At 50.2% G+C, this 27521-nt stretch overlaps 1 protein-coding gene across 8 annotated transcripts in view; it reads left to right on the top strand.

The window, feature by feature from the left end:
- Positions 1-27521, top strand: part of STARD8 (StAR related lipid transfer domain containing 8) — a 150273-nt gene that overhangs the window by 115239 nt on the left and 7513 nt on the right. For 6 of the 8 annotated variants that reach the window (XM_075068757.1, XM_075068759.1, XM_032804743.2 and 3 more), the window contains 9 exons: positions 3455-3526; positions 8537-8618; positions 15310-15373; positions 19100-20469; positions 23059-23232; positions 23980-24139; positions 24813-25011; positions 25854-26064; positions 26836-26950. In XM_075068757.1, the coding sequence (XP_074924858.1) occupies positions 3455-3526; positions 8537-8618; positions 15310-15373; positions 19100-20469; positions 23059-23232; positions 23980-24139; positions 24813-25011; positions 25854-26064; positions 26836-26950 (2447 nt within the window). The remainder of the gene's footprint in view (positions 1-3454; positions 3527-8536; positions 8619-15309; positions 15374-19099; positions 20470-23058; positions 23233-23979; positions 24140-24812; positions 25012-25853; positions 26065-26835; positions 26951-27521) is intronic. The other 2 variants (XM_032804744.2, XM_075068760.1) reach the window with 1 other exon arrangement.

The raw sequence follows: 27521 nt of genomic DNA, 5'->3' as shown, positions 1-27521 counted from the left end.
ATCTTTGTTGATGCTGCAGCATGCGCACCTGTGACATCTCTCTGGGTGCTGCTGTGATGTTGTTTTCCTTTGGTCTGGAGTTTGGAATCTAGTTGGGTTATTGTCATAACTATTGTTCTACCCAGTGTTCTTGCGGCTTGGAAAGATCTTTTTCAGGATTTCTGTGGGAAAGTACTTTTCATGGAAAGGGTGGGAGGGAAAGAGGAAATCAACCTTGGTCTCTTGGCCTGAACAGAAACACTTTGAAACCTTTTTGGTGCTGGGGCTGGTGGTGGCGGTGAGCTTACCATGGGTGGTTAGGCTGTGATCCCCACGTTCCCAGTGCAGTGGGTCTTGGGAACCCATTTTTAGAGGAACTGTTTAGAGGAAAACAAAGGCATCAGCATTGCAGGGCGAACTGTTTAAAAGAGAGCTCCATTCCGACAAGCAAGAGAAAAATCAGATTTCCCCCTCCTCCATCCAGTGCCATTTGGACTGACTCCAGTACAAGGGAAGGAAATGTCACTCTCTGACTTCACGTTTCCACTGGCGATGTGAAGTACAGTTCATTTGGATCCCAAATCTGCCAAGTGAACGCATGTCATTCTCTGCCTTTCTGGAGGGGCAGGTCGGAGCCCTCCTCTGTCTGCCGAGACTCCTTTGATTCCACATCCTTTCCCTCTCCCGCCATCTGCCTCTGTTTCAGCTTGAATAGTCTTTGAAGGAGATACCATAGTGTGGCTGTTTTTGCTCCTGTGAGTCCCAGAGGTTGCATGGATGGTTGATCAGACTGTTTTATCAGTTCAATCTGTCTACTATAAGGGGTAAGCTCAGCACAGAAGTGTGTGCTGAAAAAGGATCACAACACTCCCTTTGTGGCTCCTGTTTGTTTCTTGGCTTTTCTCTTTGGAAGTATTCTCAGCCCGGTCAGTTCTGTTTTTAAAAAAAATAAAGATCCAGGGTCTTGTTTGGTGACCAGCATGGACTTTGGAGGGTCTCAGTCTAGTTTTTGGTAGATGGTAATAACTATCACAAAAACTGCCACTTTTATTGGCCTCCTTAATGGGCCACAGAGACTAGACTAAACTCCCTTTCATTTCTAGTAGGGGTCCCTTCCAAGTCAGAGTAAGGCATGTTGGGTGAGGAGGTGTGTGTGAGGTTCTGCGGATAGAAGAGAGATTCATTCTCCAGGGCTGTCAACCTGGTGACTTTGATTTGACAGAAGATAATGGAGCCATGGGTATTTTCCTGCATCCGAGTTACAACATTCACATTTTAACAAAGCATTCCCCCTGCAATGGAAGGAGGTGAAACATCTTTTATTTTGCAATTCTGGATGGGATGTGCAGTCGGGCAGGCGAGGGTTCATGTTGGTAGGGTCTTTGGAGCATGATCTGTGTTTAACTGGGAATGACCTGATGGCTTTCCTCCCAATGCTTGTGCTCAGCTAAGCACGGTGCCCTTAGGTTGCCAGTAAATGTTTTCTCATTTTTAAACAGGACATAAAATACTGATTGACTCTCCTCCCTAAGATCTGGAAATACCTCCAGTGCAAGAAGGGGGAGCAGAAGTCACACCGGATGGTTCTTATGAGTGATCAGAAAACAGTGATCCCTTCTATCAGGCTTCTCTGAGCTCTTTATAGTTTGCATACGGTGCACTTTGCTCTGTGCTGCTGTTCTAAGCCTTCTGTGTTATACAGTTTACGACTGCGTGGTGTGGGTTGTAGAAGACAAACACACACACATATGCACATTTTCCAAAGTAACTTTCCCTGAATTAAAATGACAACTACTTTCCAAAGTAACTTAACTTTAATTCAAATGACAGCTGGACCTGAGTGCCAAAATTTAGATCTGGATTTACATTTTTGGATTTTGACTCTTTCAGAATTCAAGTGGATTCAGATCCAGGGTTTTGGTTCGGCCCAATGTAGAGTTAAGGGCAGCTGCAAAATTTGGATTCAGATCTAGAATGATATTCCAAACCTTCTTTCCCAAAGCCCTGAGGCATTTGGTCCCAGGTTTTAGCTCAGTCCTATCTCTAAGTGAAATATTTATTTTGTGCTTTTTTTTCACTGCTCTGTAATAAATGTATTGAGTGCTCCTGACAGGGGCTGTTGATGTCAGTGGAGGTACTTCCTTCCAAGATGCTCTTGCCTGAACCGGCCATAGATCCATCTACAGGATAGCAGAGCTGCTGTTAAGGGGAAAGTGGGTAAGGAAGAATCTGTGTGAATTTACAGTAGGATTTTCTCTTTTGTAAAATACGTTGGTCATGATCATAAACGTTAATCTTGCCCAGCCCAGTCTGATGACTGCTGACATCAGACAACAACTTCCCTCAGCTGCATGGGATTGTGGCTGACAACCTCAGGTTCTGAAAGTTCTAGAAATTTCCTAGAAAACAAAGCGTTGGCTGTTATGTTGGCTCCCCCAGGGGATTTTCAAGCCACGTGTAAGCAAATACCTGTAGCACTGTCAGTAATTCAGAGCTGGGCCCCTTACTAAGTTTTGCAAGAACCTCATTGCTGTCCTGATTTCTGTTTCACAAACACTCTGGCTGGTTGCGGGCAGTCCTCTGAGGTATTGCTCTGTGGCCTAATTCTCATGTCTGCTGAGTGCTCCGAATTCCCATGAAAGTCAATCGGGGCTGTGAAAATCAGACCACAGGGCAATAAAAGAGAGCCTGATTCTGTGCCCCTTGCTCATATTAAGTAGTACTTAATTTTGTGACTAGTCCCATTGATTCCAGTGGGGGTGCTAACTTAGTATGGTCTTAGACTTTCATGGTGGAAGCTTGCAGGGGGCCTGTTAAGTTATTAGCCCCCAAACTTTTATGAACCCTAACTTATTTTTTAAAGATTCTTACTTTCTCCTGGCAAAGTGTCACTCAGATCAGTGAGTTTAGAAATGAAATATTTCAGTAGGAGATTAAAAGCATTGCTTGTGGTCAAATCCCTGTGTTGCAACTCCATAGTCTGTTCCATATCCTCTCTGTGCTGATGCTAAGGGAGAATGAGTCCTGTTATAGGATGGGAGAAGGAGACTGCATTTCTGCAGCACAGAAATGGGAACAAAGGGTGAGGGGGGGCCAATGCCCCTCTCATCAAGTACATTACTCTAATGCTAAAGGAGAATCCATGACAGCTCCATTTGGGTTGTGCTGTCAGGGGTCCCGATGCGGTCTCCTTCTAACAACTCCTATCCCATGCATAGATGTTAGCCCATGCTTGTTGAATGAATGCTGCCAAGGGGAGATTTGTAGGTTTTACACATCTCATTTCATGTAAATATATTTACTTTGACTGGAGTGCATTTAAAAATGGGTGCAGGCCATGAAGGTTGGATCCAGATGTGGTTCTGAAGTTCAGAAGCTCGGGAGTGTTTGGACTGGCCCAGACGCTAGTACACTTACATTCTTTGGAGATAATGAAGTTGAGATCCTCAAACTAGTTCATTTGCTTTTGTTTCAGAAGTTGAGGCCAAGAAAGCTTGTGACTGGCTGCGTGCAGCAGGATTTCCTCAGTATGCACAGCTTTATGAAGGTAAGTTTCCCCTTTCCTGCTTTCTCTGGGTTGGGGGAGCACTAGGGGGAGAGGTAGTACTCTCATTTCTCAAAGAGCAGGCCTTTGAAAACAGCAGTGCACCGTGTGTAGAAAGGATGCCAGTCCCGCCATCCACCAGTTTGGGGTTCTAGTCTTGAGCTCCCTTAGCCAGGAGGAGCTGAGAGAACCTGTGAGACAGCACTTAACTCCCAAGAGGAAAGATGACCCCCAGCACTCTCTGGCCAGTGCTCGAAGCAGTGTTGATGAGCTCCAGGTATTGTCAGCCTTGTGTGGATGGAAAGAGAGGGAAACTGAGAGAAAAGCCAGAGGATCATCCTGTTCCTCATCAGGATGGTTTCTGCAGAGTGAGACTGAGTGTAGTTGTTTGCTCAAGTCTGGAGAAGTGTCTGAACAGCAGCCTTCTTCCTATGTGATCAGGGATGGCTGCTACCCGAGCAGTGGCTGCTGTACTTTTGTTGTCACTGTGGTAGTGAGTGTCTGATTTTGTGCTCTGATCAATGACAACAGTGTCCCTGGCAACTGCTTAAGGTCTTGGCTAGCTGGAGCCTGGGATGGCGAGTAGACCAGATGGTATGGTATCCTCAGACCATGGAGCTATTCATTCCAGGCCTCCCCTATTCTTTCCAGTTTGGAAGACCCAGAAATACCTGACACGTGTGCGTCTTAACTAGCTGCAGATGGCAACTACTGGGGAAGTTCTCAGAGCACAGGAGCCAGCCTGAAATACTGGGGAAGAGGAAGAGATGGAGGGGGCAGTTTGCTAATTGTCTGATTATATGTTACAACTTTAAGCCTTCCGACTTGATAGAGCCCTGGAGAACTAGTCTTGTTATTGGTCTTTCTGCATTCCTAAACCTCTGCCCTTCAGGCAGCACCACTAGAAAGTTCCCAGGATGCCTGACCAGGCCAGGAGGGAGACAGGTTTGCATAGATGACAGTGCCGATAGGTATTTTAATAAGCTCTTGCTGGAGGTGGTGATGCATGTACTGCTGAACTGGTCATGGCACAGGAGTGGGAATGAACATTTTTTTCTCACTCTGCTTAACTGTCTTTGCTGGCAGTTGCCATTCCCCCACTCAGTATGCAGGAGCCAGGTTTGTGCACTCCCAGAGTATAGCACCTCCGTGCTGGGAGCTGCATTTCTCACTTGTGAGGTCCCAGAAGGAAGGATGTTTTAGGAGAGGCAGCTGGATGAATCCCGTTTTCTCATGCGTTGTGTTTTTCTCAGGGCTTGTCTTCACGTACATTGTGGCAGTGATGCGGCTCCACTGGTGCAGCTGCGCTGCTGTAGCGCTTAGGGAAGACGCTACCTATGCCAAAGGGAGAGCTGCTCCGGTCGGTGTAGTTAATCCACCTCCCTGGGGGGCAGTAGCTTTGTGAATGGGAGAAACTCTCCTGTTGACAAAGTGCTGTCTACACCCAGGAGTTCGGTCGGTAGAACTACGTCACTCTGGGGTGAGGGTTTTACACGTCCCCGGTAGCTATACTGCCATACATTTGTAGTGTAGACCAGGGCTCGCAAACCCCGTCTGCAGATTAACCCTTGCAGAGTGTGTTTCTGGACCCAGCTTTGTTTACTTCAAACACATGGTGAAGGCCAGTAGTCCCCATGGAAGTTGGAAAATCACAGCTTTGGCTCAGCTTAGCCCGAGGAAGGAGGAGGCTAGAACAATAGCTGGAAGCCTGGCCTCCAGGCAGTGTGCAAAGCCAGCTATTGTTCAGCTGGGACACTTCCACTTGCCCCCTCCCAGCAACATAAGCACACAAAGCAAGATATCCCCTCCTTGCTGATAGCTTTACAGGCTGCCTCTTTGTTTCTAGTTTCTATTTTAGGGGTGACCTCAATGTGCGTCCAAGGGTAAAGACTGACCAGATTTCTGGAGTCTAGGCCCAGATCTGATTGCCTGGGGGTTGATTACTGCTCATGCTCAGGGAGACAGGAATTGGGTTCTAGACACTGGAGTCTGTCAAGAAACAGTCCAAACTCAGTGCTGGTCTAACAAAGCCTTCTACATCCTTCTGCAGCTTCTCTCTGCTTTCTTCTCTCTTGACTTCTTTCTGCTCCCTGTGGACTCAGCATTCCCTTCATCCCTCTGTTGCAACCTGCAGTGGACAGCTTCAGTTACAACTAGGCGTCTGCCCTCGCTAATAGAGTAACAAGTATATATGTATGTCCCCAGCAGAGCTCCCTAGATGAGGGAAAGGAGCAGAAAATTCCATGTGGTTTGCTAAGGACCTTGCTATGCAGATCTAATCTACCTGGAAGGCTTGTGGATACTACAGTGGTGATGTGCATTATAGAAGACCCTATGATAGATGGATGCTAGTAATAGCTATGTTTAAAGACATGACTATTCTAAGCATGTGCTAGCTTCACTCTTTCCCCCAGCCCCTGCCCAAATGCCAGCCAACATCTCTGTCCTCCAAGACTTGACTCATGACTTTTGGGTCAGGTCTGGGAGAGGCTGAGTGAGGTCTCGGAACAGCCATGCTGCTGTGCACATTCCAGACCGCTTGCTTGACACAGGCCTGATGAGTTAGCAGAGGGAGAGTGTCTGCCTGAGAGAGTTTGCAGCACCGCTAATGAAGTCTCCCTCCCCTGGCCCTTGTCACTGCTCTCCTCTCTTCCTTCCTGTGGGTGCAGATGTGAATTTTTCTTTTGAGCCAAAGCTGTGGGTGCTTTGAATGCTGATGAAAGAGATTCAAAGCAGCCACTTTCAGCTGGCTGCAGAGGAAGCCCTGATGTGTCACATCACCGCCATGGCCACTGGATGTAAAACAATTGGCTTTTCTCCAGAAAACAGGGGACTTACTGTTTGGGTTAGGTCTACGTTTGGAGCATTGGAAACATTGTGAGCAGTGGATTTTCAGAGAGTGCAACTCTACCGTCTGATCCACTCATGCTTGGCTCCAAAAGTGTGTTGTTTGGTAGTGGGCTGAGAGGCTTAACAGATGATTTTTGGGATGCTGCCACGCTCCAAAAAACAGCATGAGTCCAGATCCATGTCTCCCCCACTCCTGACAGTGGTGCTCCAGAGGCAGGTGTTTTTAGTAAGATCGGTCTTTTCTGCGTATTCGAGAGAGTGTGTGATCTAACAGTTAGAGGGAGTCAGGTGTTCGAACTTCTGTCCCCAGCTCTGCCACAGATATACTCTGGGACCCTGGGCAAGTCATTTAGCAGGGATCATCATACCCCCACTGGTCAAGCAGTGAGAGATCCTTGCATGGAAGAGGAGAGAGACGTGCATAGTGTTGTGGTTATTATCACTGTCTGAAACTAGTTCAGGAACATCAATGATTCCTGCCCTGAGGTGGAATAACTTGCTGTCTTGCAGCTTCCTCCCTTGGGAAGCCACTGGGGAGGGGGTCAGTTACCTGTGCTCTTACACATACTATGTACCTGCTAATTTAAAGCTCCCAGTGAAAACCTAAGCATTCAGGAACATGTGGGTCAAATGAATTAAGCATGAAGTGGCTGTTTGAAGAGGGAAATAATAGAGTGAGTAACCCATCCCCCTCACCCTTTCCTGGTGACTACTTCTCCCCTCTGCTTTCCTCCTTCAGGTACTTTCAGAAAGCTGGCCAAGTGCCAAAGGGGACGTCTGCCCTTGTGCAGGGAGAGGTTTACCCTCTGCAGTGCTAGCACTCTCCACTCTCGTGGGTGTGACTACAGCCTGCGGTCCTGATGTGGCAAGGTGTGGGAGAGAGGTGCTTACCCGTGTGTGCTGTGCAAGGCACTGAGTGCAGGCTATGTGTGTGTTTGTGAATAGGCTGATCTGTCAATACAATCAGATGGGACAGTTTAAAAAAATGGAAAGTGTTTCCCCAGGAGGCGCACTCGGCTCCACGCAGCATATGCCAGGGTCATTTAACCATGGGGTATTTATCCAGCAGGGAGGAAACTGTGTCTGAGAACAAGCAGGTGAGATAGGCAGCTGCTGAGTAATGGGGTTTACAATTCTTAGCACGCTTTGGTTTATATCCCTGGAGCTGCCCTCCCATTTTCTGGGTGCTTTGTTTCTCCCTCTCTGCCCATCTCCACTGTCTAACACAGTGGTCCCCAACCTTTTTCATCTGGTGGGCGCCAAACGATGAGCCACGGAGGACCGTGGTGGCGGACGAGCATCTGCCGAAATGCCATCGACAAGCAGTGTCACCCAGAGGCATTGCCACCGAATTTTGGTGGCATTTTGGCAGCGATGCCTCTGGATAACGCTGTTTCTTGGTGGCAAGCAGCATCATCCAGAGGCGTTGCTGCCAAATTTCGGTGGCATTATGGCGGATGCTCGTCCACCGGCCAGTACGCAGGTGCACTTAGATGCCCCGGTGGGCGCCCTGGCACCCTCGGGCACCGCGTTGGGGACCCCTGGTCTAACACATCCTTTTCATCTCTGCATTTGTCTGGTGCCCATCACCATGGCAGCTAGGCACCACTGAGTCTCCCCTCTTCCACCTCTGGGTCTCTCCCCGTTTTTCCTTCTCTGGCTGCCTACAAGAGCTGCCAAATGTGAAGCCGCAAGTTGTCCTTTCAGTGGGGAATGTCTGACCAGCCTCCTTCCTGCGCTGTTGGAGTGGGACCCTTGAGCCCTTCCCCTTAACAGTTCAGAGCTGTTCACAGAGCAGTGATATAGTCCTCACTATCTTCTGGGAAGGATGATGTTGCTTCTCCCTCCTGCTCTACCATCCCAGGAAGTGTCCAGAGGTTGTCCCATGGCCAGGCTGCTCCACGTGGCATGCAGATGCACTGCCCGAGCGTTAATCATATCTTTCACCTGTTGCTTATAGTCTTCATGGCTGGGGTTCAGAAGCCTCCCACCCTCCTTCCTTCTGTGGCTCTCCCATTTTCCTCCCTGCTTCTCCCTTCTCCAGGTCACACCACACCACACCTCCCCTCCCTCCCTTCCCCCATATGCCCACTTTGTCTCCTGGTAGAGCTGCTGATTCAACTTGTGACTATAAAATTCTCCTCTTCCTCTTCTCCTCCTCAGACTCGCTGTTCCCTATTGACATCGTATCTGTGAAGAAAGACCACAGCTTTCTGGACCAGGATTCCCTCAAATCCCTTTGCAGGTAAAACTTCCCACAAACCAAACTAACCTCTGCAAAGAAGGGAGGAACTGTGGGACCCTCTCTCTCTGCTGCCCTGTTCTTTGTTGTGCCAGCCCCAGTGCTAATCCTCTGAGAGCCTTCTGAGATCCCCCGGGAAAGTAACATAGATTGGAGATAGCATAGGCTAGTGGGGCTCAGGAGACCTAGGTTCTAATCCTGTCTCCGACACTGACTTGCTGTAGTCACTCAGTCTCTTTCAGCCTCACTTTCTCCATTTATACAACAGGGTGTTGGGATGCTTTACTCATTCAGACGTAACACGCTTTGAGCTCCTTGGATGGAAGGTGCTAGAGTCATGTATTGTGTTATTTACACACACACCTCGAGCTCTTGAACAGTAGACACATCTTCCAAAAATCCCCTTTCTAGATGTATCTTGTGTGTTCGTCTGTGTTTTAACTTTTTGCCTGTGCAATCCCAGTCTCTTGTGGTTGTGTTTCCAAGTGAAGCAGGTGCTATATACAGAAAGTCTGGCCATTGACTATCCATCCCAAAAGGATGTGGTTGGGGTGAGCATTTCCGAGTCGGGCCATGTCTCTCAGTTTTAGCTGGACTTTATGGGACTTGGGAATTGGCACAAGTATTAGTACAAGAATTGTTACAAGGAGCACTCACTCATAAGGACCTGTAGTCCCCTCTCTTTCCCATCCTGCCCAGATCTGCAGAGAGGAGCAGAAATTACACCAAGTCCGCTGAGGTGAAAGATGAGGGTGGGCACAGAAGTTAACCAAAGATCTCAGACTTTTCTAGAAGATTCCACTTGGGTTAGGATGTAAAAATGGGCAGAGGTTCTAGGAGGGACTTGTTCTGTGTCTGAATCATCTGCCCTTTCTCTACCCTTTTACCATTAGTTTCTACATAGTTCTCCCTGTGCATATGGGATCCAGAAAGAAGTGAAGCACTTTCCCATTGTTCCGATCTAGGTTATACTGATGCCGCTTTGTCACTTCTCTGACAACTGAAGAGTATTTGAAAATCCTCTCTCCAGGCTTCAGAGCGGGGATTTTGTTTCTTGTTGTTCTGCTTAGGCTGGATTCACGACGGCGCTGCTTATGCCGGAAACACCGTCTGGGAGCAGAGTTTCACTTGGGTGACTTGGGCCTGTCATGTGTGAATAAAAGAAAATGCTCAAAGGGTGATTTACTGAGCTTTTGAAAAATAAAAGATGCTACATGACTATTAGACGGTCAGCTCCCTTACAGCGGTTTGTGAGTAATTGGATACTACTCGGCAGTGGATCCTGGAGTGCTGCGTTAGTTCTGTGGTAGTGGATTCTCTGCAGTTGATTCTTTGTTTAGCATGTAATCTGCTCCACCTTGCGTTTTACTGTGGGCTGTGAATTCCTTTCCCAGACCTGAAGAGGAGCTCTGTGTGGCTTGAAGCTTGTCTCTCTCACCAACAGAAATTGGTCCAATATGTCTCTCTTGGGTTCTATACTTGTAGATAATTTTCTTTCGTGGAATAAACAGTTGTCTGGTTGCTCTGAGTAAGGATTTCCTTTTGAAGAAGTGATTGTCTGGAAGTGTTAGTACAGTTCACATGAGTCATCCCAAATGCATAGGAGGAGAAATTATAGAGTCCTTTGCACCAAAACACATTCTCTCTTTATACCAGCAGGGTTGAAAAGAGAACCACTAGATTCTGTACATATATTTTTGGGGAGAGGAGGTGGCCTGGTCCCTAGGGTGGACACTATTAATACCACAGTCATGACCAAGGCGGGATACTTAATAGAGAGGAGCTGTCAGATCCCCTGTGGTTTGTGACAATAAATGCCTAGTCCAGTCCGAGACTCTGGATGATCTAGGATTTTTAGCTCCCATGTTTTGGGTTCCCATACTCCTCTCCATAGCTAAGTCCCTGCAGTGACGCTGTAGCTGAGAGGTTGGGTGGATATTTACTATGATAAGTGCCCTTCTTGCTCACAGGAGCAATGGAAACATCTCTGCTAGGCTTTTCAATAAAGAGGCTGTTGTAATGTTGTGATTCCTGTGGGTGGATCAGAGCTGCTTCTCCTTGCTGGGGCAGTGGAGGTTGTATGAAGGTTTTGAAGTTCCTGGGTGATAGTCCATCCCTGTCAGAGCTTTTATGTTCCTTTGTTTTCCCTTTTGGCTTAGCATTCAGGTGGCTCGAGGAGTTTCTGGAGTTGTTTCGCTCTGGTAACCTGGAACAGGTCATTTCTGCCTGCTCACGTGATCGCTTTGCATAGTGGAGCCTGCATCATTGCCAACCCCGTTGGGAAGAGAGCGTGCGGTGGGTGGCATGAGTAGAGCCGTGGCTTTTGGACAGGCATGCCTGGAGCTAGCTTTCCAAAGCCATCCAGTAATCTCTGGGGTACACAAGGTGGCTACATGCAGCATTTAGCTGATTAGAAGGACAGAAAAGGAAATTAAATGGCTCTTCCAAGAAAATGAAATCCCATACACTCGTGTTCTCCCCTCCTGCTCTCCCTCTCTTTCATCTTCCTTCTGCCAAAAGTTCATGAATTTAATCCCTTTGCTTCTGAACTTTCTTCTCCAGCCAGCAAGGGACAAAGTGAAAGGCTGTTTGACTTATTTCCAGATGGGTGGCAGGCCAGCCGCACGTCTGGCATTGCAGCTGCCTGTGCTGGATCAAACCCCTTCTTGTGCTTCCAAGTGCCCACTTGATCCCTTTGCCCCTGCTCCGGAAGGACAGTTGTGGAAAATCTTCCTCTTCACCCCTGGAATCATTATGTTCTTATGAACACAGGCTCTTTCTCAGGCCCTCAGCATCCTGCATCTCAGATTTTCTGCCCAGTTTATGAAAACCTCTGTGAATGTTCACTAGTCTTAACCAGCTCTTGGAACTGTCAGCTGAACATGAGTTTGAGCCCTAGCGGAAACCACAAACTTTTGACTGGCTTTATCTTTCTGGCAGAAATGGTGGGTTTTTTTACAGCAGGGTAACTAATGACTGTTCGCTATCCCCCTGTCAAATCCTAGTTGAGACAAGGCTCTGTAGTTTTTATCACGAGATAGCTAGGCGAGATCAGTGCTATACCACCCACCTGTGATTGACTTCTCTGAGCTATCTGGTGGTAAAAACAACAGAGCCTTGTTTCCACCAGGATTTTACAGTGAGCTTGCTAATAGCTGATGTGGGTGAGTTACCTTGCTGTAAAAACATACCTTTCTTGGCCCTAAAGACATGTGTCCTGGAACCTTTGTGTAGTGTGTATATTAGCATTGACAAGGGTGCTAATTAACTCGTGTTAATTGGCAGTCTATTAACTCGAGTTAAAGCAGGACCACAAACTCTAGTCCAGACACCCCTGGAGGTGCAATGTCCAGTGGTCTCAGCTCAGCAATGGGAGCCAGGGACTCCTGTGTTCTAATCCCAGCTCTGATTCCCTCTGAATCTGGCAGAGGCACTTCATGTTTCTTCGCTGAATAGCCTCCGTTTCTTTCAGTGTCAGATGTTTGAAAGTGCCCCTCCACTGTGCCTGCAGAACTTGCATGTGTAACCCCCTTCAAATCTCTTTATGTTACATATGTCCCCCAATTCCATGTGCAAACCTGCACTCATGCGTGTCAGTTGGCTGGTTCTTAACTTTTGTGGAACCAGTTCAGGAAGCCCCTTTGAAACTATAGCCTTTTAATGCCCGTTAGTACTGGGTGGCTAACCACCTCCTGCAGGGAACTCTGGGAATCTCCCCCGCATTGTGCTTTATAGACACCTGCCGCCTTCTCAGGATGCTTGAAAATGCAGAGGGAATGGGTGTCTTCAATAGAGGCCGGCAGAGGTTTAATTAAATTAAGGCCGAGGATTTGCCATCCCACCTGGTGGCTTTTCTCTCTGCCTCCCTGCTTGTACATTGCCCATTATATTATTAGCTTCCTTGGGGAAACTGTTATTAAATTGCCCAGAATCTAAACAATGGGAAAAGGGAGTGAGGCTTAATCCGCTGTCAGCTAAGTGTCAAAGCCGTTTAGTTGACTGCTCTGAACAAGTTAGTAACAGGCAAGCAGGTCATGTGTCCCATGCTCAGAGCAGAGACTGAGCCCAAACCAGCCAGCTTCTTCCCTCCCCCTCCTCCGAGCATTTCATTAAACACTCTGTGAGGGGACACAGTTCAGTCCTGTTTCCTTTCATCTCCTGCTGCTACTTCCTTCCCCGTGCTTTTCAAAACAAAGATTATTTTTCTGAGAATCCTTTGCTGGTGAATGAAAGGCGTTGCGTTTGCAGCCCTGGAGGCTGGAGTCCTCTGTTTATCATCTGAGCAGGTACCCCGGGGCAGTGACCAGCCATCTCCCCCCACTGCTGTGAAGGAACCAGCTCCAGCAAAGAGACCCAGCCTTCATGGCCTCATTGCTAAGGCACCGACAAGAGGCCAGCCGTGATGGGCTCTTCTCCTTACTCTCTCCTTCTCGTTCACACTAGCAGCTTGTTTCCGTGCCTGGAGAGAGGCTGTCTACATTTCTGTGTCGCTTTTCAGTGACCTTTTTTGTATTTAAGTCTGTTTCCTGCAGTCATATAGCATGAGCTGACAAACCACAGTGTATACTCCAGTCTCGTAATACTACGATTAGCTCCCACGCTCGCAGACGTAAGTCACTTCAGGACCCGGAGACTAGCAGTTCTTGCAGAGCAACCGCCAAGTTTAGCCTTTCCATTCCAGTGTGAGCAGATAGAGCCCAGCCATTAAATGATGCTGGCAGATTTGTAGCTCTCCTAAAGTTTATAGGAATGTGCCCAGCAACCTTGGAAATAGTAGAAACTACCTGGATGCCCTAGAGGGAATCCCATCATGAGATCACCACGGGGCGGAGCAAACAGATTGAGCAGTAACTGGAATGAATCATGCTGTACCCACTCAGAATGCAGTGCTGAAGGGATGGTGAAGTCACATTGCTGGACAGAGCCCAATGCGATGTGGCCAAAAGCAGTTCAGTTTCCGCTGTGCAATTCTGCCAAAACACCACCATGCTGACATTCTGCAGGCTCTCCTTTGTAGTCCACGGCTGGAGTGGGGAAACTGCCAATTCACTTGAGTCCTGGCCTGCAGCATCGCCCATATTATTTAGTCTTGTGTTCTGAAGCCCTCTCTATTCACCTCGTTCCTGACCTGTAGCTTCCAAGCTGGGCCTTGCCCACCTCTGCTGATGCACCTTCATCTTAATCTGCAGCATCTGCCGCTGTTCCAGTTATTCCCTTGCATTTCAATTCCAACCTGCAGCATCCCCTGCTATCCCAGTCCTTCACTTCTGCACAGCTATGCCAAGGCACTTCCTTGTTAGTCTGCAGCGTTCTGTGCCGTACCTGACCTGCTCCCAAAAGCACAACCAGTGCATCCTAATCCTGCTTGACAGTACCCGCTGTTACTCCAGTCCTGGATTCCTGTGGTGCGGAAGAGAAAAGATTGCCTGCCAGCTAAACACATGTTCAAGTGTGGACTGAAGATTTGAGGACTCTGGAGATGAAAATTGCCTGGGCACTAAATCCAGTGAGCCACTGACTCAGCCCCCCCCCCCCCCCCCCCCACCGCCCCCGGCGCAATTACCTAGAGGTATTTATAGGGTTCCTATTTCTAAATCCTCTCCTTTGTCATCTGAAAATCAGTGTGATATCAGGGCATGGTGACGCTGTTGGAGAGGGGCTCTTCTGACTGTTACAGGATGGATTTGTTTTATCTTGTTGGGAAAGGGCTGTTTTTGTATTTAAGATGCTTAACCCTTTCAGTGCTACAGTGAAGTATTGGGTATTTCCATTAAATGCATTTCTCCCCCCCACCTCCCAGGATGCCTGGAGGTGTCTGGACCAGCCTGACATTCTATGGATGCCCAATCACATTGCAGCACCAGTGAATGGGGTTAACTTGTAGCCATGGGAAGGGTAAGAAACAAACTTCAAAAGGGGTAGAAAGTGGCTTCTGGTACCAAGTCAAATATGGGACGTAAAAAGCAATCAGAATCCATGTGAGGGTCAGTCACAGGAATGGGTGCAATGTAGAGTGGGTGGCAGTGGTAGATGTGTGCAGCTGTGGGTGCTGAATCTGATGCCAGCCACGGGGCTAGTCAGCTGAAGTGTAACCAGAGGAGCTTGCAGGTACTTGCAATTTGGCTAGAGTATCCAGGGACTTGTATTGAAAGGCAGTGGGGCATCTCTCTGACTTGAACACTCGTGAAATGGTTCTGGCATGAGCATTGAAGCACTCAAGCCACGGGCATGTTGGAGCGGTCTGAACTCTTCAGGGGAGATGCCGAGACACCCGGGGTTCTGCTTTCACTCTTGGGAAGAGGGAAACACAAGGAATCCAGAGAAGCTTCTTCCCATTCAGCAGGATCCTCCTTCCTGCGCCAGCTGGGCAGTGCTTGATTTTTAATGAAAGAGATGCCGGGGCTCAAGCAATTTTTTTACATTCATAACTGATGCAGCAAGGCCAGAGGGGCCGGGGCTGTGAACTGCCAAGCCTGGAGGTGCCGGGGCTAAGCCCTGGCACAAATTAAGCACTGCAGCCGGGGAATGTGCACTTGGCTGGAAATGATCTTGGGCCTGTCCCAGGCTCCACGCACACACTTGCTCCCCAGCTGTCTGGTGACAGGTGACAATGCCGCAACACGGACCCTTGAGAAAAAAACAAAGTGCAGCAGCCAAAGCCAACCAGACAAAAGCGTCTCTTGTTTGTTTGCAGGAGGCTGATGACACTGAACGCATGTGCCTCTATGAAGCTGGAAGTCCACTTTCAGCGTAAACAGGTAAGTGGTGAGGTTTCAAGGGTATAAACGAGGCCACAGTGCATTGTGGGGAAAACACGTGCACGGATGGGGCAATGAGCCTGTGTTTAAAAACGAATAATTCCAACACTGCTCATTCATGTAGAAAATTATCGTTCCTGGATCAGATGCCTTCCCCTGCTCTGTCCTGGGTCATGGGTCTTTCTGCTTAGCTCTGAATAAAGAAGGAGCACAGCTATCTAAAATCCCTGCTTCCATGCTGCAGGGTTGAGGTGGAAGGCTTGTGTCAGTGTGTGCTCCGTGGTTTGTCATAGTGTGCCGAGCCTCCTCATTTCAGCTGCTAAATTACGCCTAAAAAATCTGTTACAGATTCTTTCCGAGTGATACATTTCTACATAAGCAATTGCTGTAGTTTCCATGAGGATGTTCTGTGATTGTGAAGGGGAGGTGGAGTCCAGGGAATGCAGAGGGGGTGTCAACAAGACAGTCTCTCCAATAAGTTCAGGTGCACTCTTGGAGGGTGTTTGAGAACCCTGCTCTAGCAGATCTCCATGGACAAGTGGCTCTTGTTGGCTTTTTAAACTGTGCTATCTGGGGTCCTGCCAGCATTGCTTTTGCTTCCCATATATTAATATCTATTTTTTTCATCCCGCTCCTGATGTCAGATGGAGGATTTCACAGGGGAAGAACCCTGATTTTTTTTCTTTTCCCTGCCCCCTCCTTTGTTTGTTGGTTTGTTCTGCTAAATGCCTGTACTTGTCCATGGCCAGTTTTGTGTTCCCATTTGTCATGTTTCAGTGTAACCATTATGAGAGCCATATTGTAACCATTCAGACCATTGGAGAAGCTGCTTCAGCAAGCCCGTTGCACAAGCTCATCCAGATTCGAACTTAGGCCCCTGATTTGAGGTGAGCTCCCATCACCAGGCGACTTACTGCAGATATCTTGTACAGTAACCAATAGTAGGGTCTGGTTGCAGCTGCTTCTTGGCCAGCCATAATGCAGTGCCATGCAGTTAAGCGTGAACTAAAAGGGATTTCCTTGAGCAAATGTCTGGCAGAATGGATCAGTGAGGAAACATAACCCCAGAGTGGAGTTTACCCTCGGGGGGGGGGGGATAAAACTTACCCATGTGTCTCAGACAATAAAATGCTTCTCTTAAAATGCTGTTTATTGTTGTTTCATATTTTCCGTTCCCACCTGCACTCTGTGGCAGCTGCAGGCTCCGCACCTTAGTGCCAAAGGTCCTCACCTGTCCTGCAGAATTGCAGGAAGGGTCATGGTTTTGGAGCATTGTTCCAGTGTCCGGATCTCTGGTTCTGCAGAACACAAACGAGAGAGAGAAAATGAAAGCAGAAAGGGGGTCAGGGCCGAGTGGATAGCTTCAAGCTGTTTGTGCTAGCTTCACTGAGTGCAGAAGCAGTGAGGTAGCTGCATTAAAAATAGAAATGCCATAGATAGAGGGAAATTGTCACTAGGACAATGGGGTTTGGGGATAAATCTAATGGGAATTAGTAAAAATGTTGCGTGACTGACCAAATCAAGAAATCAGTATGTGGGCTGTGAGAAATGTCACAGCTGTCTCCAAAACTCTAATCCTAGTACAGGTTTAGGTAGCTAATTGCCCTTGCACTCCCTCTACTGTTAACTCCAAACATACCCCACCTCACCACTAAAGCATCGTGGTTGCTGGGGAGCTGTTGTTACCACTTAGCTAGAACTGTTCACAGTTTTGGTAACTATTTTTGTAAATCTTGACTTTTGATAGGAAACAGTTAAAATATTTTGTCCCATTTTCCCCCTATTTTTTGGACCAGCTCTTACAATAAATTGCTGTAAGTTTCCTACCGTAGCGTACATTATGTGCTTGGCCGCTGCAGTGTGGGGATACATGCACATGATGTTTTGAGTGCTTTTCGGTGGTGGTGCTAATGATAGTGCTCCATACTACAGGAAATACTTCTTGGACCAGTGGATCTCAAACTTATTTGATCATGCCTCCCTTCTTTGTGTCTGTGGTAGTTTGTGACCCTTCTCCCCGCTGCTCCTGCCACACAAGTACATATTTGGCTGCCCAGCTCTGAAGGCAGAGCCGACAGCAGCGGCTGCTGGCCCGATGCCCAGCTCTGAAGGCAGTGCCGCTGACAATAGCAGCGCAGAAGTAAGGGTGGCATGGCATTGCCATCGTTACTTCTCCACTGCTACTGGCAGCGGCGCTATCTTCAGAACAGCTGCCCAGTCTGTAGCCACCGCTCTCCAGCCACCCAGCTCTGAAGGCCGAGTGGCTTCTCATGCCCCCCCAGTACATTCTGCCTCCTCCAATGTATGTGCACCCCAATTTGAGAACCTCTGTATTGAACAACACTGACTAGAATCCTTAACAGGAAGTTAAATATCCTGGTTTTAGCTAGGGAACAATAAAGTCTTCCGGTCCTGTTAGCAGGAAACTTCGTGGCCTCTGAATTTCCCACAATAAATGATAAATAATGGCTCTCATGTGTGATGTGCTACAGTGGGTATTAAAGGAATGGAAGCTGCTATTTATGTGCACATCTTGCTCCAAATTCCTCTTTGTTTGTGTTTAGGGAGGTGCTGCTGTATTGAAAACCAGCCCTCCATCCCGATAGCTACCTTTAGCCCCATAGTAGTGGGATGTTTCCGATAAAAGGATCAGCAGTGAAATAGTTGACAATGATTAATATTTAAGCTGTCATCATTGGGTCTCAGAGGTAACACCCTATTTAGATGAGCGTGGGGAAGTTCACAGTTTTGCTGTTGTTCCCCCCCTCCCTCGGTCTACAGCAAAGGGCCCTTTAATTCAGCTACAGTAAATCAGCCCAGTTGCATCCATTCACATCAGGAATTTTTTTTTTTTTATAACTTGCAGGTCTAATAGAGGTTTAAATGTTTGAAGTGAAAACTTAGATTCTGTAACAACTCCTGGGGACACCAGAAGACAAGCTTCACCTGATCTCTGATTCGTATGTTGGCTCAGCAAGGCCGTGAGCCATTCTGTCCCATCACCTGACCTGTTACCCCAGAAACTCTTTTCATACCAGCAAGTGTATCTAGAAAGCAATAGCTTCCGTCTGTCCCCTCCTGCTTTGGTTCAGTTACAGTGGAGCAGTCTGTTCTTTGTAGGACTGATTCCATTATGTGGCAAGGAACCCCCTGTTCTAAGTCTAAAGGCTCTGGGATTGGCTGCGTGGCAGTGGCAGTGCTTTCTAATGGACAACAGTACGGTGTGCCTCTGCTGAGCCACTCCTCCAGTGTGCCACCTGTCCTGGCAGGAGAGAGGCAGGCAGAGCATCAGGACACTATTACAAATTCTGGAGTCTGTTTGTATGGAATGGTGTTTTCCCCCTGCTTCATAACCCTGTGAGCTGCTTGGATCCACAGTACGAAACATTTAGAACTAGCATGGACAGACCCCTCAGGAACATACTGTGAGAACAACCCTGCGCTAGCCTCCAGAGAATGGACAGAATGAGACTTAATGGATCTTTTATCTCTCTCCTATGCAATTGCTTTTCATAGAAGGTGGGGTGTGCTTGTTGGGTCTCTTAAAATGTGTTGTACATAGCACATGACCCCACCAAGAGAAGATGTTGTTATGCAACGGTAAATTCTCCTACCCTAGCTGTGGATGGTGGGTGTGAGTAGCCATGCAAAACTCAGGGAGAGGGTGGTCAGACTGGATGATCCAGCTGATTGTGTCTTACTCTGTGGTCCTTATTCTTGGTTTAGAATGAAGACTCAGAGGAAGAAGATCTTTGTGCCATCAGCGACCGATGGGCCTTCCAGAGGGACAGCAAAAGGTGGTCCAGAATTGGCTCTGTTGACTTTCTCTCCCACAATCCAGAGGTGCTGAACTCCACCATGCGGCAGACATCCAGCCGTGAGAGCATCCTTATGGACCCCAGTGCCAATCTGGAAGTCACTTCACTCCACAGCAATACCAGCACAGGTAGCACTGGAGGCACAGTTGGCATTGTGGCCATCCTGCCTGACGTGGCACCCAGCCAGGACTTTCCAAACATCACCAAATCCAACCAAAGCTTGAGTGACCACTCTGTGACAAACCAATCCCCAAATCAGAGTGGGAGTTCTAAGGACAAGTCCAAGAAGCGGAGGTCCCGCAGCTTTCTTAAAAGGATAGAGTCTTTCCGAAGGAAGGACAAAGAGAAATCTGACTCTAAAGTGAAGGATGCCACTAGTGGCGGGACAGTGACCAAACCAGGATGGGACTCTGCGAAGAGCAATGGGGATCTTACTGCTGCCACGACCACCTCCCCCAAAAGAGGAATGTCCTCCTCTTTCCATGGCAACAAACACTTTCTCTCAGTGGGATATAGGACTAATCGCATGTCAAACTTGGATGAGAGGAAGCCGGGCTCTGAACTGAGACGTGGTGCAGTCTATCTGGAGGACTATGAAACGGCCCTGAAAAATAGCACCAGCTGGGCTTCTGGAGAACAGCACCAGCGGCATGTGTACAAGGGCGACTGCCTGATCCACCTCCCCGGGGACCACAAGCCGGGGACTTTCCCCAAATCTCTCTCCATCGAAAGCTTGTGTCCTCTCGATGGCAGCCCTTTGGCCCACTGGAAACCTGGGAACAAAGCAGTGGGGCTTTCAGGGTGTGGAGTGGGTGGCAGCAGCAGCAGCATGGATGACACCTCGCCACGGGGCTTTGCGTGCCGGCAGAGGCGGGGCTCGTGCAGCTCCATGGGCAGCCGGGCGAGCGTGTATGACAACGTGCCTGAGTTTGGCAGCAGCGAAGATTTCTTCAGCATGGATGGGGAGGTGAGCTACAAAAACCTGGATGACATCTTGCAGGATGTCTGGGGGCTGCAGCGAAAGGTAGAGCTCTGGTCTAAGGCGCTCAGCCCCGACCTGGATGAGGGGGCAGAGGGGGAAGGAGAGGAGGAGATGGACTCAGGAGAGGAGCCCACCTTCCCCTCCAACCTGAACTTCGAAGAGCAGTCCATGTCCGATGTGGGCACCTCTGCCAGCGACTTCGACAGCACGGGCAACTCCTTGAATGAAGCGGAGGAGATCGAGATGAGAGAGCGCAGGGATTCAGGTGTGGGAGCATCCCTCACCAGACCTTGCAGGTAAGTGAGCTGGACACGTCGCTGAGCTAAGGTCTTGGCACAACTCCCCTCAGACACCCCTGTCCCTGGCAGCTCAGCGTCCCATAAACAGCAGGTGCATGGCAGGTGGAGAGCTTAGTCTTGGGGCTGACTTTCCACAGGTGCAACCAGCTGGCCCCTAGTGCGCCACCAGGCTTTTCCTCTGGGAGGGTGCTCGCAGGCCTCTGCTGGCGGTTTGTCTTCCAGTCTCCCCTCCTCCGAAGCCTCAGTGTGTTGCTCGTATGTAGATCAATCATGAGAGGCCGCTAGAGAACAGTGTGAGGGGCTCTACTTCTTCTCGGACACCCTTTGGCCCTAGATCTAACATCATCTCCTGGCATTTGCTTATTGCACAGCTCTGCTGGGCAGGGCCATCCCCACCCATATGCAAACTACACAGCTGCATAGGGGACCAGGAAATTTGGGGCACCAAATTGCCCCAAATTTCTTGGTGCCCTATGCAGCTACGTGCTGTATCCAGCTCTAGCAGCCAGCCTGATCCCCCCGACGGCTGAGCCGACCCCTCTTGGGCTGCACACAGCAGGGTCCAGGAAAGCTGCCTCTTCCCCTTAGCCCCTGCCTCAGCCCTGCCCCCACTCCGCCCCTTCCTGCCCAAACATCATCCCCTGAGCTATGCGTCCTAGGGGACTGCAGCAGGGGTCAGGCCTGCCCTGCACTCACCGGGCGATGGGACGTGGAGCAACCCGGCCCCAGCCCGCTCCACTCCACCAGCTTACAGCCACACTGCCCATGAGTGCTGGGGGGTGGTTCCCCCTCCCCCCAAGCCTGGAAGCTGGGGGAGCAGAGTGAAACAGGCTGGGGCGGGGGTGGGCCCAACCCCTGTTGCCTTCCTGCACTGGCTGCTCCTGCCTCCCAAAGGCCTGGGAAGCACCCCCCGCCCTCGGAGGCCTGGGGCCAGGCTCCCGCCCCCCCACCCCCCACACACTGGGGGGCTGCATAGGGCACCATAGTCTCTGGGAATGGCCCTGCCGCTGGGCCACTAGCACTTGGGAGAGGAGGGAATGTCACTGTGATATTGGTCCCCAAGGCAGGCAGGCTGGTGTAGGTGACAAACACGGTGACTGTGCCATCTGCGTATGCTATTGTTCTCGCTGGGACTGAGCCAGCCTGGAACAAATGAAGACCCTGTTCAGAATCAGTTGCTCCAGGAGCCGCTGCAGTGAAAGAATTAATTTGGGTGCGTAAGGGCAGCCAGTGAACACAGCTTGAGTCTCTGGTGCCCTCCAGTGGCCTGAAGCAAGCACCAAGAGCATTCAGAAGGACCAGGATGGTCATCTATCCTTCACTACTGCCAGTTTGAAGGGAACCTTAATATGAGCATATTTCAGTTGTCACACAGACCCAGTTCCACACCCCCCAGACGTGTTTTGCCACTTTGACTTAAAATTATTAGTTACGAAACCAGGAAGTTACTGTCCATGGATTTGCTGTTAAACATGCTCGAGTGGGGTAGTTTGCCTGGTATGAAGAGCCCTCTGAAAAGCTCTGGCATCTGCTCAGCTTCCCAGTTGCCCTAAGTTAACTGCCGCCTGCACGTTTAGATAGTGGAGGGTAACTCCTCTGCTGGTAGGTGGTTGATGTGTGGGGATTTAGATCCATTCAAGTCAGCAGGGAAAGTCACACCTCCTCCGCTTGGAGATTTACCCCAGTGCGTTGGTGGATGTCCAAGGGCCTTTCAGAACAACATGGACTTGGGAAAGTTCAGCAGGGTCAGAGCGCACCATCAAGCTCCCTACAGCGAGTCAGTCGGGGATTCGATTTCCTTTGTTCTGCCGAAAGAAAGCATTGGCTCAGGGTGTTTGTGTCACTCTGATTTCACAGTGCTCTGGGATGACACAGGGTCAAACAGTGATGTTGCTTCCCACTGTCACAACACAGCATCCCACCCAAAGCACATGTGGGGTTCTGTGAAAGACCTGCAGGCTTGCGTCTTTCTCCCAGACACTGATACCCTGGGACCGGCTGTGATATAAATACCCGGCAGGGTGGCTAGATAGGAGTCTAGGCCCTTCCACGAGGCCCAGTACAGACTTGTGGAAATCAAGATCCCTTGTGACTGATGAGTTGTGGTGGCCCAAGAGCATGGTGGCTTTGCTGGGGTAGATTGAGTAGATAGCGGGGTTCTTTTTTACTGCCAGTGTTGTGTACTTCACCGGGGGGAAGATGTCGCTCTGGGAAGCAAAAGAAAATGCCACTGCCCTCCACCCCGTGCCCCCGTTGCTCCCCAGGACAGCAGGTCTGTAAATCCCCAGGCTCAGTAGACCAATAAGCACAGCACTGGCGTTCTCAATGGAAATGCCCCTGCTGTGTTTGAATTGCAGGGGAGGGCTGCTTTGAACTCTGTAATGGGCCCATCCCTCCCACACCTGAGGTAGTTCATATTCTAGTTCCTGCTGGAGGAGGTGGCAGGAGAGTGCTACTCCTGGTGGTTCAGTACCTCTGCTGGACCCCTGCTCAGCTCCCAGGAGCAATGGGCGTCGTCCTCCCCTGGGGGAAGCGACACAGCTGGCAGTGTGACCTTTTGCTCCCTCGCCCTGCTGTCTCCTGCAGGAAGCTACGCTGGCACAGTTTCCAGAACTCCCATCGTCCCAGCTTGAACTCTGCCTCCTTGGAGATCAACCACCAGTCCTCCGCTCAGCTCAACCTGCTGCAGAAGTGCTCGCTGCTTCGCCTCACTGCCATCATGGAGAAGCACTCTGTGCCACACAAGCAGGCCTGGGCGTGGTGAGTGTGGGGGAGGTGGGGCCAGGGAAGGGAAGCTGCAGGGCATGATTGAGTAGGGCCAAGCATGAGCTCCCTGAAACCAGAACTTCAGATCCTAGCAGGGTTGACTCAATGTTTCATCCTCCTGTGGCAGATAGGAAGGGAGGGGTGTGTGTGTCGGGGGATGGAGGTGGAAGTCCTGTTCGCTCTGCATGCACATGAAACATTGCCTTGGACTCCCTGTAGGAGTTTGCTGTAGGCAGTTCCCCTGGCTGCTGCCCTCCACCCCAGAAGTGACTGCATTTCAGCGGTGCTGAATGGATTGTTTGTGAAGCACTTTGGGATGGAAGGTGCTGTAGAAACACAAGAGACTATTGTGTGGCTGTGGGTGGGAGTTCTTTTGTACCCGAGAGTATCAAGACAAGGTAGAGTTGTCTGTATGTGAGCACGTGGGTATGCATGCATATGGGTATGTGTGCGTGCACACTATGTGTACATGTATGCATATGTTGCATGTGTGTATCCATGCATATGATATGTAAGCATGTGAGCGCATGCATATGGGGCTGTGTGCACATGCATAGGTGTGTGTGTGCATATGGCATGTGTGCAGGTGGATGTGCATGCATGCATATGAGGTGTACATGCATGTATTTGTGTGTGCGCATGTGTGTCCCCCTCTCACCTCCTGCTTGCTGCTGTGAGCTTCTGCCCAGGGCAAATGGTGGCTGTTCTGATGGGCCTGTCTGCCCCGTCCCCATCTCACAGGACTGTCCCCAAGTTCATGAAGAGGAGCAAAGCCCCTGATTACAGGGACAAAATGGTCTTTGGGGTCCCGCCAATCATTAACGTGCAGAGGACAGGGCAGCCTCTGCCGCAGAGCATCCAGCAGGCCATGCGCCACATCCGCAGCCAGTGCCTGGACCAGGTGAGGACCAGCCCTCTGCATCACAACCCTGAACTCCAATTCACTTGCCCACAGCTCAACCGCCCCTCATTTAACCTTGTGTCAGCCGAGTCCTGCAGTAGATGAAGCCATGGTGATCAGAGTGCTCACTCTCCAGGGATCTCTGTCTCTCTGACAGAGTGCATGAGCAATGGAGGCCATGAGCAGTGGAGTCCATGAGCAGTGGTGCCCATTAGGAGACACCTTCCCAACATGTCTGGGTTCCCCTTCCTGGGAAGGGGGGCCTGGGCAAGGGAAGATCGAGAGGTAACAATGCCTGAGAGGAAGGGTCTCAAGTCACTGACTAGGTGAAAGGTTGTGGGCTAGGCTCCCCACACAACAGCAAGAACATTGCTGCCCTTCCTGAGATGCTCGCTGCTTTGTGTGGGCTGGGCCAGGGCACCCAGGTGAGGCGTCTGGTTTGGCAGGCAGAGACTGGGGTGAACACGGGAACAAGCCTCAGTTTACCCCAGAGCCCCAAAGCTCATTGCCACCTTGCTGGCTTTCCGACCAGCTGGTTGTCCTGACTTCTCACTGCATAGCAGAGACTGAGCTGAGGGCTCTCAGCACCTGCCTGAGATAGAGCTGGTTGCTCTGCCGGGAGCTCAGGGTTGCCTTGGCCGACTGTGCTGGACTCTGCGTTTCTCCTGGACAGATTGGCATTTTCCGGAAGTCAGGAGTGAAGTCTCGGATCCAGGTGCTGAGACACATGAACGAAGCCTCCCCCGACAACGTGAACTATGAAGGGCAGTCGGCCTACGATGTGGCTGACCTGCTGAAACAGTATTTCCGTGATCTGCCAGAGCCCATCTTTACCAGCAAGCTCACCGACACCTTCCTGCAGATCTATCAATGTAAGTGCAACCAGCAGGCTCCCTGGGAGAGGCCTGCCATTGGTGCAGAGCTAGGCAGGCCCTCAGGGCTGAGAGTGGGTCCAGGCTCAGTAGGGAGTTGGGTCAAAGCAGCAGGAGGTGGTGCAGTGGCCGCTGGGCTGGGCTGCCTGGCTTGGGTGGAAAATCAAAGACTTAGGAGCCCACCCATGGGAGTTGGGAAGAGGAGTCTGCCAGAGAGATGGGGAAACACAGAGGAGAGAGGCTGTCTATGGGATGAGGGGGCTTGTTTGTTGGATCTGGGCTCTATTTAGCCTTTTTCCACCTCTGCTTCCTGAGGGGACTTCCCACTGCTATAGCCTGACCCCACTGCAAATGTTCTGCAGAGCCAGAGCAGTGAGTGCTGCTTCAGAGCATGGGGCCTAGATGAGGGGATTGACTGGGCCCTTTCCTTGGTCCCCACTACTTGGCACCATTGAGCTGGTTGTTAGCATGCAGTTGCACAGCTCTTAGTTGTGACTCAGGGCTGCCCACAGAGGAATACATGGGCTGTGGAATTAGAGACTCCATCCCAGGCCCTGTGAACATGCTGCTAGGGGAGAAATGTCACCAGGGGAGATTTTTGCTGTGAAATGGCCTATGAACAAATATTTCTGTGACCAGCTCCACACAATGAGAGGCCGGCAGTAAGATGGCTTGGGGCCCTTTGACTGGACAGCATCTTCAGTATGAGGCGAGGAAGTATCCTTATTTTCTGGGGCCCCACCTAGCTGCCCTTTGGTCCAATCAGCCCAAGTCTCGAGGAGCCCCTAAGGTGTAGGGTCCCAGAGCATGGCTGACCACAGGCTCCTTCTCCTTGCCTTCAGTTGTCCCAAAAGAGCAGAGGCTGCAAGCTGTCCAGGCAGCCATCATCCTGATGCCAGATGAGAACCGGGAAGTGCTGCAGACGTTATTGTACTTCCTGAGTGACATTGCCTCAGCTGAGGAGAACCAGATGACATCTGGGAACCTGGCGGTGTGTCTGGCCCCATCCATTTTCCACCTCAACGTGTCCAAGAAGGAGAGCACCTCACCCAGGTAATGCACAGCCAATTCAGGCTTTCTGAGTCCCAGCACTCCCCTCCACGATCCCTCTCTCTGTTTTCCTTACTGGAGACGGCCTGGTGGTATCCTGGCTGGCCTGCACTTGCTGTGCCACCTACACCGAGACTGGGTCAGATGAAGGGGGAAAAGGGCATCCATTTCCAATGGGTTGCCTCTGCCCATGCTCTCCATCGCTGTGCTGTGAGGGACTTCTAGAGGGCATGCTAGGGGAAGGAGCTTCTCGCTAAGGTCCTAACTCTCAGCTCAGTGCTGCAGGAGTTTCTCTGAGAGCCATGGCACAGGGGCTGCTGCAGTGTCAGGGACCCCTCCATGAGCACAACGGACGAGTGACATAAGGCCTGGGCCTCGAGGAGCTTACAGCCTAATCTTCCTCCTGGGCTGAGCACAGCAGTGACAGAATAATCACCATGGTGACATTACAGCCACATGCAGACCCCAGTGAGGGACATAGTGAGGTTCCCAAGGTGAGGGCAGGAGGGGATGGAGTCTACACCCAGCCCAGCTCTGCTGAAAACTGATAGGATCAGGAAGCTGCAGTACTGCTGTTTTACCACAGGGTGTCAGCAGGACTCTCCTTAGGGCTCTATCTTTTAAATTACTACAATGCAGTGATTCCTTCCCTGCCAGTAACTCTCTCTGTTGCAAGAATGCATGGGGTGTCTCTGGCTAAGCCCTTATTCCCTGCTCTCTCGCGGCCCATCACTCCCTCTGCTGGGTCTCACTAGTCAGCGTTCTCTTGGGCAGGATGATTCAGAAGAGAGGCACCATGGGAAAGCCTGACCAGAAGGACCTGAATGAAAACATGGCCGCCACCCAGGGACTCTCCCATATGATCACAGACTGTAAGAAGCTGTTCCAGGTAGGTAGCTGCAGCTCCGGGTGAGCGATACTGCTTTGTCTAGGTACTTACCTGGCCCCTCCTCGCTGTACAATCTGAGCACCCCTAGATTTTGTTCTCACAGCGCCCCTGCTCAGTAAGGCAATGCTGCCTTCCCCCTAGTGCAGGTGAGGCACACGGTAGATGAAGTGCCCCAAATCACATGGCAGGTCCATGGCTGGATTGGTAAGTGAGCTCAGTTCTTCAGAATCCTGGCATTAGACCATCCTTCTGCCATTGCCTAACAGAAGCTAGCTAGCAGCAGGCCTTGTCTCACCTGTGATCGTGTAACGGTGAAACCCTTCTTCTCTCGACAAGTCAAACAACTGTGGAAAGGCTCTGGGAGGAGATGTGTAGAAGTAGCAGGTGCCCATGCACTTTCCCTGTGTGCTTTGGGGACTGGTTTACAGCAGGAGAGCAATCTGACATAAACAGTGCCAGTCTGTGTAGAATGCTGCTCTGAGGGGATTCAACTCTCACAGTGGAGTCTGCCTTCATCCCAACGTACTCCTCCCCGACACCCATCGGCGCCTTGTCACGGTACCTGGGAAAG

Source organism: Chelonoidis abingdonii, chromosome 8, assembly GCF_003597395.2.
Source record: "Chelonoidis abingdonii isolate Lonesome George chromosome 8, CheloAbing_2.0, whole genome shotgun sequence".
In the NCBI taxonomy this organism is placed as follows: domain Eukaryota; kingdom Metazoa; phylum Chordata; order Testudines; family Testudinidae; genus Chelonoidis; species Chelonoidis abingdonii.
Note: the sequence above shows the minus strand (reverse complement) of the source record. Positions and strands in the feature narration are given on the sequence as shown.